The sequence below is a fragment of a genome, unplaced genomic scaffold (assembly GCF_019419815.1).
Source record: "Pyrus x bretschneideri cultivar Hongxiangsu unplaced genomic scaffold, Pyrus_bretschneideri_v1 Contig109, whole genome shotgun sequence".
NCBI classification, from domain to species: Eukaryota; Viridiplantae; Streptophyta; class Magnoliopsida; order Rosales; family Rosaceae; genus Pyrus; species Pyrus x bretschneideri.
In genome coordinates, this window is record NW_025999401.1 from 123156 (window position 1) to 137590 (window position 14435).

Genomic DNA, 14435 nt, shown 5'->3' on the forward strand with positions numbered 1-14435 from the left:
TGCCCTGTCCCGAGACTCTCTCTTTCCCTTTCCTATCCTTTTCGTACGGACAACACCACAAACCCTTGAAATCGTCACAAATCGAGGAAACAAACTACATATTTGTGCTCATGAGGTCCTTAGGAGTTCAACCATACCCATTTCAGGTAAGGATACCTTCGTTCTAGAACTAGCAAAGCAATTAAGTAACTAAAGACTTGCCAATGCCTAATTCAATTGTTTAGCTTGAGCATATGACCGAGCGGAAGGAAGAAAGCTCTTCACCCCCTATTAGTATGTTGAGTGCTCTTGATTGATGGATATGATATATTCTATTTATCCTACTCATATTCTTAATATTCTTGATAGAAACAGGATTTTATTTCTTCATATTCTTAATGTTTTTGGGTCCAAATTTTTTGTGAATTGATGAAATGGTAGGTCATCCTGCGACAACCTTGATGATTTTTTTCATAGATTACAAAACGATTATCGAAAACCTATTCTTGCAGTCGATTGCACATGTTATTAGCAACTATTGTGGCGTCAGACTATCGACAACTGTTTTTGCATAGATTACAGATGACCATGGCTTACAGTTTTCTAAGTATTAAACAAAGAGAAATTAAGCAAATCATATGATATAACACATGGATACGCCAACTGCCTTCAATTATTAACAACATAATCTTCACCTAATTTTGCGAGATTGGCCTTTCCCTCCCAGCAGCATTCGCCACCTTTGCCACACTTCACTCCCCTTCACTTTCTCCTTTAAGGAACAACCGGAAAAGATAAAAGAAACACATTATGATTTTACCCCTGAGAAACAGATAAATAGCAAACAAAATATAAGTAGCAGCATGCTTACCAGTTACGTAATCCACTTCTCAATCCTCCTCAATATGTGCAATGAGAGGAGAAGGCACATGTTGAATTTTGTAGAAATCCTCTCCTCCTTCCCCAACCCTACTACAGAATCTCCGATACATGCCAAAGATTCTTAATTCCTGGAGGTTAGTAACATTCTCAAGCCCCTCAGGAACTGCCCTCAATTCCCTGCACCATGAAATAGACAATCCGCGGAGACTAGGCATGCCTCCTTTCTCTATCCTCCAACTCTTTAATCCCCTCAAACAATCAAGTAAAAGAAATATTAGCTTAGGATAACCTTCTTCTGAGACAACTACTTCTGCAACATTCTCCAAAGCGTATTGACCAAGGCAAAGCATTCTTAAGTTTGGGATCTTCTCAAGTATTTTGAGACTCTCCAACTGTAGACCAGTAAACAACAGCGACATCTTAGTGAGGTTCTCATAACCCTGGAGACCTTCCAATGATTGTTCTCTTATTCTTCCCCTCAATTCAAGTTTGTATATATGAGGACAACTCAATACCATATTCATTGGTTTACCTTCATGCCCCCGTAGAGATAGAGATCGAAGATGGTTAAATGTGATGCCAGTAGATTTCAACATTTCCTCCATATTTTTCACCCCACCATCTATGAACAGTTTTCTGAGATTGGTCAATTCAGCAAGATGAGTCAAATCACAATCAGCACCTGCAACATTGACTAAACTCTGCAAATTCCCAAGAGTAGCCAACTTCAACTTCCCTCTGTACCCAATGGGTAAATATAAATGCCTCAATTCTTTCATCTTCCAAATCACATTTGGTACTTTTATTTTCACCCGTGTAGCATTCAAATGCACACGTAAGTCTAGAGTTTGCAAACATACCAAATTACCTAAAGATGATGGCAACCGTCTTACATCACTTCCCCTTAGACTTAAAAACCTCAAGTGGACTAGATTCCCAATATTACTCGGCAACTCTTCTTCTTCCAGCCATATGTCTTCAAACTTTAGAACCCTGAGCAATTTGAAGTTGCATACTACTGACCGCAAGAATTTTTTCTTCCAGTTGGAGAATTCATATTTTGGGTCGACAAAGAATAACAAAGACCTAAGGTGGTCATTTCTTGTGGGAGCAAATCTATCAACACATTTTTCCTCCACATATACACCAAGTCTTCGAACTTTAGAAATTGTCGCTGCCTTGGTTATCGTGCTAGTAAAATTTACAAAGTGAAGAAAGTTCTCCTCTTCTGCCTTTACCAAGCACAAGTCTCGCATAAGATCATGAAGATGACATGTTTTGATCTCCTTAGTTGAACCAAATGTCCAAACTTGAACCATACATCTTTCCACCAACTCAATTAAGCAAGCATATGCTACATCTTCCAATACTTCCACTGAACCATGTCGTTGGGAGCCCGAAGATATAAAACCTTCTGCTATCCATAACTGAGCCAATCTTTTGACCGGTATCTCATAATCCTCCGGAAAGTGGCCTAAATATAGAAAACATAGTTTTAGACGATATGGTAAGTCGTCATAACTCAATGCCAACACCCATGATGCACCTGCACGTTCTTGATCTCCTTTGTATTCTTGGTCAAGATTAGCTCCTCTCCGTATATACACATCGACGTTCTTGTTTACTGTTTTCCACTCCTCAACTGTGACTTTTCTAGCTAGAAGTCCCGCAAGCACAGTAATGGCTAATGGCAGACCTGCACAATGTTGAAGCATCTTCTTTCCTAGTGTTTCCTTCTCAGCATCAATTTTAGAGTCTGGAAAAAAAAATTAAGAAAAATAGGTTAACTATTATGTTCTAGATTAGTCATTCATAAGCACAATAATGGCTAATGGCAGACCTGCACAATGTTGAGGAATCTTCTTTCCTTGTTCTTCCTTCTCAGCATCAATTTCAGATTCTGAAAAAATAAAAATAAGAAAAATAGGTTTAACTATTATATCCTAGAGTATGCAAGCACAGTAATGGCTAATGGTAGACCTGCACAATGTTGAGGCATCTTCTTTCCTAGTTCTTTCTTCTCAGCATCAATTTTAGAGTCCGAAAATGAAGAGAAAAAAAAATGGTTAACTATTATGTCCTAGACTAGTAATTCCTTAGATATTCTATATATGTTGTGAATGTCCTTTTGGATTTTCGAATGTATTTGGCAGCATAACATAAATATTAGTGTCTGATTTCTCAAGAAAATGAATTTTGGAAGGAAGAAATCATATTTACTTGAAATGCAGTTAGGTTTAATCAGTATCAATTAGGTTTAATAGTTAACTAAAATTATTAGAGTTTTAGTTGATAACAAGGAGGAATAATTTTTTAAGTGACAAGATGACAGAGATGTCAATGAACACAATTACAAGTTCATAGCATCTTTTTTGAATTATTTTTCAGAGTTAGGAAAAATTTTTAATGGAATTTTGGAATGCGACGTGACAGTCAAGGTGTGGCTGACTTGCCACGTGATAGCTGCTGGAGTGACCAGCAAGGAGGGGTGCCGATGGTGGTGTTGTTAAGGACTGAAAGAAAAGAGCAAACAAAAAGGATGACAGAAATCAGTTTTTATTCATTTGGACACATGGTAGCGTCTAATGACATTTGGACACATGGTAGGCTGCCTTTGAATGGAATAGTAAAGAGACTCACTTGATGCAGTACGGTGCACCTGATCTAAATCATAAGACCTGATTGTTTTTCTTCGTTCTCGAAGCATAAGTCTCGAGAAACATTAAGAATCATGCCATCTCTTTCACTCAAACACCCAAATCAAATTATTTAAATAAAAAACCCCCAAATCAAATTATTTGAATAGAAAAAAAAGGCCCAAATCAAATTATTAAGAAAAAAAAAACACCCAAATAAAATATTCTATCATAATTTTTTATGTACTTCACCAAATTCAATTCCGGATTTCTGGAGAAAAAAGCATTACAATTTACATTGTGAGGTAGGAGTTTCAGAGTTTACTACAGATTTCGGAATTGCCATATTGGGGATTTATGACTACATAAGCTTTAATCTTTGATTTAAAGTGTTTATGTTGGGTAGATCCTTTTGGAATTTCAGTTGAGAATTAGGGAGCATGTTGCAGGCTTGATTTAAGTATCTGGAATTGTTTTGTTGTTGAATCTCATTTTGGTGAGAAGTTGATGAGCTGGATTGAATTATGTAGTATGATTGACAAAACGGAAATTGAACTTTGGACTAAAATGGTGATTTGGTATTGGAAGTCATCATAAATGATTTGGCCCCGTTTTGCTATGAAAATGGAAGAATGAATCTGAAATTTTACCCCTGTTGTACAGTTCCTGCAGCTAGAACCTTATTGTAAATTATTTTGAAGTTTTGGGGCAATTTTGTAAGTTTCAGAAATGCAGGGGTAGAATGTAATTACCCAAACATTGTGGTTAATTTATGGAACTCAATTGCACAAAACTTAAGATTTGTCCAGCAAGGCAGCGTGTCATGGACAGCGGTTAAGGACCGAAAGAAAAGAGAAAACAAAAGGAAGAGAGAAATCTGTTTTTATTCATTTGGACACATGGCAGGCTTCCATTGGATCGAATAGTTAAGAGCGTTGAAGCGGTGCGGTGCACCTGATCTAAATCATAAGACCTGATTGTTTTTCTTCGTTCTCAAAGCAAAGTCTGGAGAAACATTAAAGATTATGCCATCTCTTTCACTCAAACACCCAAATCAAATTATTCAAATAAAAAAAAAAACCCTCAAATCAAATTATTAAAAAAAAAAACCAGATCAAATATTCTATCATAATTTTTCATGTACTTCACCAAATTCAATTCCGGAATTCTGGAGAAAAAGCATTACAATTTACAATCTGAGGTAGGAGTTTCTGAGTTTTGCTACAGATTTCGAAATTGCCATTTTGGGGATTTATGACTACTTAAGCTTTAATCTTCGATTTAAAGTGTTCATGTTGGTTAGATCCTTTTGGAAATTCAGTTGAGAATTACACTATGTTTAAATGAGAAAAATAAACTTAAATTTGAATAAAAGTCAAAATTTATAAATTAACATGCATTAATTCTCTTGTTTGGATTCATAAACATAGAAATTTAGAATTTTCGCATAGAAAAAAAACTTAGAATTTGGGACCTCCAATTTTCAAGTTTAAATTTCATGTAAATATGTGTCTTTGCCTAATTTCTATGATTGAAATTTAAACATAACAAATTATGTAGTCAATTCCATTGTTATTTTATGTTAACCAAACAAGAAAATTCATAAATTTTAGAAAATAAAATCCCGTCATTTTAAAATTTCTTAGTAATCTTGAATTTCTTCATCCAAACATAGTCATTTCAATTTAGAGAGCGTGTTATAGGCTTGATTTAAATATCTGGAATTGTTTTGTTGTTGAATCTCATTTTGGTGAGAAGTTGATGAGCTGGATTGAATTATGTAGTATGATTGACAAACGGAAGTTGAACTTTGGACTAAAATGGTGATTTGGTATTGGAAGTCATCATAAATGATTTGGCCCCATTTTGCTATGAAAATGGAAGAATGAATGTTGTACAGTTCCTGAGCTAGGGCCTTATTGTTTTGAAGTTTTGGGGCAATTTTGTAATTTTGAGAAAGTAAGGGGTAGAATGTAATTACCCAAACATTGTGGTTAAATTATGTAACTCAATTGCACAAAATCCTTAAGATTTGTCCAGCAAGGCAGCGTGTCATGGACAGCGGTTATGACAGGCATGTAACTCATTTAACATTAACCACCTAGCCGTTTAACCTTTTTTTAACTTGTCCACACATTTTTTTAACAACTTGACATTTGAAAAAGAAATTTGTCATAATTTCTTTTTTTTTTTTTCTTCTAACAATTAAACACCGTTATAAGTACATTTAACATGCATTTCCATACTTCAATCTTTTAAGTAGTTATACCATTCCAATAATTGAAATAGTAGTTTATTGATGATATTTTAAGTGTCGTCAATGATAGTAATATAATATATTTGCTAAAAATTGAAAGACATGGAACATATGCAAACCTCATATAAAAAAAATAAGTTTATGAACTACTATCAATATAGTTATGCAAAAACACATGATAGGATCATTATTCCAATGGTTAATTGTTTTACACTATTAGGAATAAGTAATTATAATCTTTTACTGCTTTCAACTGATACTTTTCATCCCTTTGGAAATTAAGGACAAAAGTAAAATCCACAGCCACAATTCCAATGAAACTCCTTTGTCTTTCAATTTGAAGAACGAAAAGCACTCAATCTCAGCGACAAAGCAAACAGACAGTGGCAATATAGTTTTTTAGGTTTTTTTTTTTTTTTTAAACATATATTAAAATAAACAGTTAAATGGGTAATCGTTGTAATATCCATAACTACCTATTTAAAATTCACAAGTAAAGAGGTTATACCCATGACCATTTATATGTTTGAACGGTTACCCATAACTGTAACCGTGAGTTTTAAATGGGCGGGTGACCGCGATTACCCATACCAATAGGTATTTTGCCCATCTATACTCTTAGGTAAGCCCAAAGTGTTCATGATTTTATTGGGTAGTTTGAGACTTGCGACAAAGAGTTAAGCAAGATGACTAACAAAAGGGGAAATTAGGATGACTATGTTATGGGAGTTAGTTTGTATGGAAGAACATGCCAACCACCAGTGCAGTGGTAAAATACCAGATATGGGACGTGCAGGTCCATGTGCTTTATTATATGAATTAATGGGAATAGATGAAGAGTTCTTGAGGGTAGGCAAGATGAGATTGAATTAGATGTGAGGTTAGAAGTTTAATGTACTTATTTTCTTTGTACCCATGTAAAGAGTTCTTGAGTTTCTTTTTACAAGAAGAATTTATTTTTCACTCTGTTTCAGTTTCTTTGATTCTATTCAATTTTTTTTTTTTTTGTACTTTTGGGTCACGTTGGAATTCATGATTTTCCAGCAACTCAGGTCCTGTTGTGACACAAACGCAACCTAAGTTTAACGATTAGGGACAATGATGTGCGTACTATATTGAAAGCATAAGTGAAATTCAGTTATCTCTATTTTATTAGGCTTAACAGATTATAAAAAAAAAATTATGATAATAGAGTTGGCTGAGAAGTGAGAAACATACTTGTTCGATCTCTCCCAGAGATTGCTATCTTCTTAAACAGTTCCCAACTTTCCTTGTCATCTAGCTCACGAGATGGATGAACAAAACCATTTTCTCTAGCAATTTCAGCAACGTCCTTCTTTCGAGTGGTGAGTAATATACGACTCTTTGTTTCCGCACCTCCTGGAAATCCAGGTTCTAAAGATTTCCATGCTTCACAAGTCCAAACGTCATCAAGAACCACCAAACATTTCTTTTCTTTTTGGATGCTACAAAGCTTCCCTACTATTCGATTCTTATTCATTCCTTTAGTTTCATCTTTGGTGTCTTGAGTAAGCTGGATAAAAATATCTTCCAAAACCTCTTTTCCTTGACATTGTTGTGACACACACACCCAAGCAAAACAATCGAAGTGACGCTTAACTTCATTGTGACGATAAACTTGTTTTGCAAGAGTGGTCTTTCCTGAACCACCCATCCCCCAAATAGATACAATTTTGGGGCAGTTTTCTTCTTTCACCAAATGTTTGGCTAGTATCTCCACGTCCTCCTCTAACCCGACAACATCATGTTCAATAACATGAGGATAAGTTTGCCTATGTTCCTTTTGCTTCTCAAAAGTAGTGGCACCTTCATATGGTCTGCCCGTTATTTGCTGGATGTTATAACCTGGCAATTTCGACCTTATATCAAAAAGTTTGGCCGTAATGCTCCTAATTTCTGAACCTACCTTGTGACGATTAACGACTTCGTTAAGGATGCAACCAAACCTTTTCAGAACAAGCTTCACACTTCCTCCCCTTTTGAGAACCACTTTCAAGGCAAAAGATTCAACGACATCCTCCAAATCATAAGCAGCCTCTCTTATAGTTTGAACCCCAATGCGTACTACTTCACTGTCTTCTTTTTTTGCATCTGCATCTTTCAGGAAGCTCTGGATCAAAAGTAGCTCGGTTTGTGCATGCGCAATTTGATCGCGGACTCCGCACAATAACTTCACCTCCTCAACGAGACCACCTTTGAGCCCTTCGATTACCATTGAAACTACCCCCTCAGCCATATTTCTAGCTTCTGCCAAAAAGAAAAAATAATTAAACTAGCTTTCTTTTTCGACTTTTGTTGCTCTTATAGTTTAAAGTGGTTAACTGGAGAAGTCTGTTCTGTTTTTCTCCTCATTCACATGCTCTTTATTCAATTGGATTTGTACAATTAACGGTCAACTATTCATCATTTTCTATAATTTAGTATGAAATTATTATTTTAGCTCCTCAAATTTAATTTTCTCTACGTAAAACTTGACATAATTTGTTTACTCGAAGAAAATCTAGTGATTAGGATCCACACAAGCAATTTCAACTATGCTTGACATTTTACATTTTATTTTTTTAAATGCCGAAAATACCCTTATTGTATATTTTATGTACACAATTAATTTTATGCGGATTATAAGGTGGATTAATCATTTTGCGCTAAAAAAAAAAGAAAAAGAATAGGAGAAAAAATACATAATGTTATAAATTCATTGCATATTAAGTTCAAATACAAGAACTTTTATTTTATTTTTTGAAATTGAATGATATCATTAATTATCTTTTTAGTTAAAATAGTCTCTGAGATTTGCATAACTTCTTACTTTGGTTCCTGAGATTTGAATCAATGAAAGTGGTCCTTGAGATTGTCCACCATCAATCATTTTGGTCATTCAGTGAAAAATTATGTTAAATAAGGATCAAAATGACAAAACTACCCTAATTCAATAAACAATAAGTCAAAATGATTTGACAAATTTTTCATTTTATTATTATTATTTTATAGAGATTTTTCGTGGAATGACCAAAATGATTGGTTGTGGACAAACTCAAGGACCAATTCTATCAAATTCAAATCTTAGAGACCAAAGTGAGGAATTATGCAAATCTCAGAGACTATTTTATCTAAAAAGCCTCATTAATTTGATCAAGGATTGCAATAAATCTTGAATATTAGTGCTTATTTTCTCAATTTAAATAATAAAAGAAAGACTTGTTAGATTAGAACCCCACATATTGTTGAATACGTTTCATATTTAATTTTTTTAATTCGAATTTATTTTCATACACCCGCACATATTTTTTCATAATACCTTCACACTTCACACTCTCAACATACACCTTAAATTTTTTACATACACCCTACACTCTTTACATCATAAAAGCAAATGCATGAAGTCAACCAAAGATCTTATTTGTTTCTTCGAATAATGAGATGGTTTGTTTGTTGTTTCTTCTCCCTTTCAAATAATGAAGATATAGACTTGATAATTCCCCATTAACGGAAAAAAAATAATTGAGAATCCATCACTTTGTAGCAAAGAGAGATCAAAAAATGCATTGCACAATTGGTTCTGCATTAACTTCATGAATACTATTTTTGGGTTGCTTCATACTTTCCCAGAAGCTTTCCTACTCTTTGATAATGAAAAATTAAGAAAATTTCAGCAAACAGCTACAGAAAACTACTATAATATTCGACAGGAAGTTACCTAAATCCTTTAAAATTTGCTACTTCCCTCCATTGCTTCATAAAATTCTAACCGCATCAAAAGAAATAAGACATTAATTTTCCTCCCTTATCATTAGAACTTAGTTACTGTAAAACCCATGTTTACCCAGAAATAAAATATTAAACCCACTTATAAAATAAAGCATATATAAAATATTGTTGTGTATGAAACATTCCGTGCTACTTAAACTTCTGAAAGAAAGTATGCACAAACTAACCTTAAGAATCTGACTTAACAATTATATGCTATATGTGTATAAATCTGCAAGTTAATAATTTACCTACAAGAATACCACCCATTTTATTTTTGCGAATTAACCACTCAAACTCTATTTTTAGTGTGAATTTATGACCTTTATTAATTTTCATAAATAATACGATCAATACGTTACTTTAGTATGAATTACCTCCTCCATAAATTTTGGAAAGAAATTATGTACAAACAACACTTGCCTCGCACATGAGCCTTTTTCAATAACATTTTTCGTCATTTCAATTGACAGCCTCAAAGGTAAAATTTGCATGTACAAATAACTCGTTAACACGATACAAAAATAACGAATTTCAAGTTGACACAATAACTAATCAGGTCGTTGTCGAGTTACTTGTTAAGAACCCGTTAATAACAATCTTTAATGGGTTTACACATGGGTAATCCATGAATAATCCATTTCGACCCATTATGAAAAAAAATTATTTAGATAATTTTTAAATTAAACTACTGAAAAAACTTATTATAAAATACAACAGTTGTAGGGTATATATTGTATATAAAATTTGTATTATTTTATTATTATTTTATATAAAGTTAAAAACATTTAAGTTTTATTTATTTATTTTATTATGAGACTTTCTTATTATCCTTGCTGAGATAAATTTTGATGGAAATTACACATTAAGAATACTTTTAATACTTAATTTTTTTTTATTAAGACAATACTTTTTAAACATTTCAAAAGAAACAAAAATTAATATATGACATCATTGGCATTTTTTCTTTGAAGCGTAAGTTGCAAAAATACCTAAATGCCTACCATTCTTTGCTGACAAGGCCTACAATTCTCTGGAGGGTATTGAATCAGTTCACTTGTATCCCACCTTGCCCAACTTGAAGCTGCAATCGAAGTCGAAAAGCAAGTCACGAGGGATTTGATTCGTGACAAAAAAAAAAAAAATATATATATATATATATATATAATAATAATAAAAGAAGAAAGAGCTTGGTTTGCATTAAAATTTTCTCTTTCTGATTACTTTCAATTCGCAGACATGATCAGAGCCTGGAGGCTGGAGCCACCTTCCTCCTCCTCCTCCTCCTCAATTCTTTCTACTGCTTCCTTATTCCTCAATAGTCTTTTGTATGCATGTATGTCTGAATCTGTCTGTTTGTTTGTCTAATTGTTGAATTTGTTGCCAATTTCAATTTGCCCATTTTTTGCTTTCAGTGGCGGACAAAAAACGGTGAAAGACAATCTATGCCTTTTGGCTCACATTAAAAAAATGCAGAGAATTATAAATGGTGTAGATGCTTTGTTTTGGTTACGAAAGCAGAGAGGAAAAGAAAAGTCATGGACAACCTCATTCGAAGAGAACAAGAAGAGCTCCTGCTCTCCACATTTTGTAAGCAATCACTCCATCAATACTAAGGACCTCCAGATATTTTTTTTGGAGGTTGAATTGATTGGATTTTAATACTTGATGTATAAGTTTTTCATATATTCATTCTGTTATAGAGAAACCGTTATCTTTTATATGAAAGGAATGATACATGCATACACAAGTTGAAGTCATTTCCCTCTTTATAAAGCACCTTAAGTGGGTAAAGAACCTTAGTAGAAAAAAAAAAAAAAAAAAACCTCCTTAACCACTTGCTCTACTAACGGGTAAAAGATACCATTCACATAAGGTTATAGTTACTAGTTGAACTAATTTTGTAAAAATGGTCTAAGATTGATTGAAGTGATCCTACAAAAATGGATGATGACTGATTAAACTGATTCTGCAAAAATGGTCTAAGACTGATTGAACCGATCCTACAAAAATGGTTGATGACTGATTGAACAGATTCTACAAGAATAGTCGAAGATAGGTTGAACAGATTTTGCAAAAATAGTTGAGGACTGATTGAACTGATTATGCAAAATGGTCGAAAATGTGTTGAACTGATTCTGCAAAAATGGTCGAGGACATGTTAAATTGATTCGGCAAAAATAGTCAATGACTGATTGAACTGATTCTGCAAAAATGGTTGAAGATGAATTGGACTGATTTTGCAAAAATGGTCGAAGATGGGTTAGACTGATTCTGCAAAAATGGTCGATGACTGATTAAACTAATTCTCAAAAATTGTTGAGGACGGGTTAAGTTGATTCTAGTAATAAAGGATACAAATTGATTCTACATATAGTTTCAAAACTAATTCTATAGAAATAATCGAGGATGGGTTGAGCTTATGACACATATTAATTTTGTTAGAGTTATGAGGATTGTGTTCTATTAATAGCTTTTAAAGCCTTAGGAGTATGGCTAGTATTTTAAAACATTGTATCCATGTTTTTGGGTTAGGTTTTAGTTGTTTTTATTTAATTATTTTTATGTTTTTATCTCTCCTTGACATGTTTAAAAACTAGTGGAGTTTCTTGAAATATAGTGAAAGTTTTTGCCTCTATATATAAAGCTCCCTAAATTTTACTTTACCTATTGCCCAAAATTCAAATCAACTAATATAGTATAAGCAAAAAGACAAACTTTCAACTTTTAGAGTTAGCGACCTAATAATGTTTTTTACTCTCTCACATACATCATATTCATAAATGTTTTATCCTCTTAAAAGTGAGATTAAAACATTATAAAACATATTAAAAAATAGAAATATCAAAGTAATTTTAAAATATCAAACACATTAAAAAGATTATAATTAATTTACAAGTATTAAAAATGAGAAAAAAAATATGTAGAGAATATGATCCCATCCTTTACACTTTGAGATCGATACATTGTCATTTGAACTTTAAAACCCTACAAACCCTCAGGAATAATATTTTTAGAGGAGTTCAAATTAAATAAAAATTAATAATAGTTAATGCACAAGTGATGTTCTAAAAACAACCTAGATGGGCGCCTAAGCAGTACGCGATGATCAACCGTCGGGATTAAGCCCAATTTGGAAGGCAAATAAGAGAATAACTTAGGCGGGTGCTAAGAAGCCTAGGTTGTAACATCTCACATCGTCCAGGGGAGTGGATCTTGTAAGCCTTATATGTATATTCTCATCTCTACCTAGCACGAGACCTTTTGGGAGTTCACTGACTTCGAGTTGTGTGAGTTCCCAGAAACAAAACCGTGAGGATGTGGTTGAGGCCTAAAACGAACAATGTCGTGCTACGGTGGAGTCGAGCCTAGAATGTGATGGGGGCCAAGACCAAGATGTGACATAGGTGCTCCGGGTGTGGTTAAAAGTCAGAGAAGTGAGATTATTATGACGATTTTTTTTTCTATTTCAATCTACAAAAGAAGGAGCTCTGTTTTCCAATGAAGAAGACGATGCAGAGGCAAAGCCTCATTTTCTCTCTCCCATTTCATGTGACAAGCCAAACCTTTGTCTTCTTTTGTAAGTGCATCTAATGAGGATCTGCCACATGTCATCCTAATTAATAAGACTTCTAGGAATTAAGTGGTGGTACATATCCCAATAAAAAAATTGGGAGATATGATGGCTAATGTCTCATATTTCTCCACCACTCAGCCAAAAATCCATGTGTTTAAAACTATTATTTCTTTTAAATTTACCATAAAGTTATAAGAACTGTCAAATATATTTAGTGAAGTACTACGAACTTTTAATCACTTAAATTTTCATTTCATATCATCAAATTACTTGAATTTTGTATGACATATGTTAAATAATAAAAGTAATTAAAATAAGAAACCCAAATTTCTATTTAATTATAATTTTTTAAGTGTAAATAAGCACTTGTTTATATAATATAATTTTACTTAAATCCACCTAGGCATTAGGCTCCAGCCAACTGTCTGACTAACGTCTAACGTCTTTTAGAACCTTGTGCACAATAGTGAAAAATGTGAAAGAATATATAAACGCTCATAATTGCATTATCCACGCATAGACGATGTTCATTTTGATTTTTAAAACCCTCCAAACCCTCATGAATAATGTTTTTAATTTGAGTGCAAAATTAATGAAGTCCATAATAGTTATTGTAGAAGTGTGAAAATGTTAAAAAAATAATATATACAATCACTCATAATGACAAGCTTTACAACTTTCGTGAAGGGGTGAACTCTGAAATCTGACACCATAATCTATAAACCTTAGCTTATATTCAACCGTCGATCGTCATAGGCTTTATTCTCTCACCGAATTTCAATTTTTAGATTTTCTTTTTTATAAAACATGATCTTTTAGCGCGTGTAGAAAAATAAACGATTCAGATCGTTGATATCACATTCCGATATTTATGATTAACTGAAATATGAGTCGATATTATATAGTTTTTAGAGACTATAAACTATAAGCAATACTTTCACTAACAGTAAAATTTTGACTTTGATATCAACGATCAGGTCATCTTCCTGCATCCTCTAAAAGATCGTATTTTCAAAAAAGGGTGTGCATCCACACATCCCATTTTACTTCTCACACACCTCTTGATAATTTTTGTCCGTTGATCTTCTTTAATTCATTCAAACAGACAACTGAAAATTAAAAATGTATGTGAGAAGTAAAATGGGGTGTGTGGATGTCACATCCCTTTCAAAAAAACAAAATCTGAAAAAAAAAAAAATTTGGTAAGAAGGATTTAGTACAAATGTAAACGACAATTAATGGTTAAATTTCGATATATAATTATGTGATCATAGTGGCGAATTTCGAAGTTGAGTCATTCATGAAAGTTGTAATCCTTATCATTACGAGACTTTAT

The 14435-nt window shown here is 33.2% G+C and overlaps 1 protein-coding gene and 1 long non-coding RNA gene across 2 annotated transcripts; one reads left to right on the plus strand and one right to left on the minus strand.

The window, feature by feature from the left end:
* Window positions 1–531: 531 nt before the first annotated feature.
* LOC125471497 (putative disease resistance protein At1g50180) lies at window positions 532–8506 on the minus strand. Its single transcript, XM_048571940.1, has 3 exons — window positions 6973–8506; window positions 851–2617; window positions 532–751 (listed from the first exon to the last, which is right to left on the minus strand). Exons 1-2 carry the CDS (start codon window positions 8009–8011, stop codon window positions 870–872), a joined length of 2787 nt encoding a protein of 928 aa, XP_048427897.1. The 5' UTR covers window positions 8012–8506; the 3' UTR covers window positions 532–751; window positions 851–869.
* Window positions 8507–10344: 1838 nt separating this feature from the next.
* Window positions 10345–11217, plus strand: LOC125471517. The gene is made up of 2 exons (XR_007253655.1): window positions 10345–10858; window positions 10938–11217. It is a non-coding gene; the product is annotated as an uncharacterized LOC125471517 (long non-coding RNA).
* Window positions 11218–14435: the final 3218 nt, after the last annotated feature.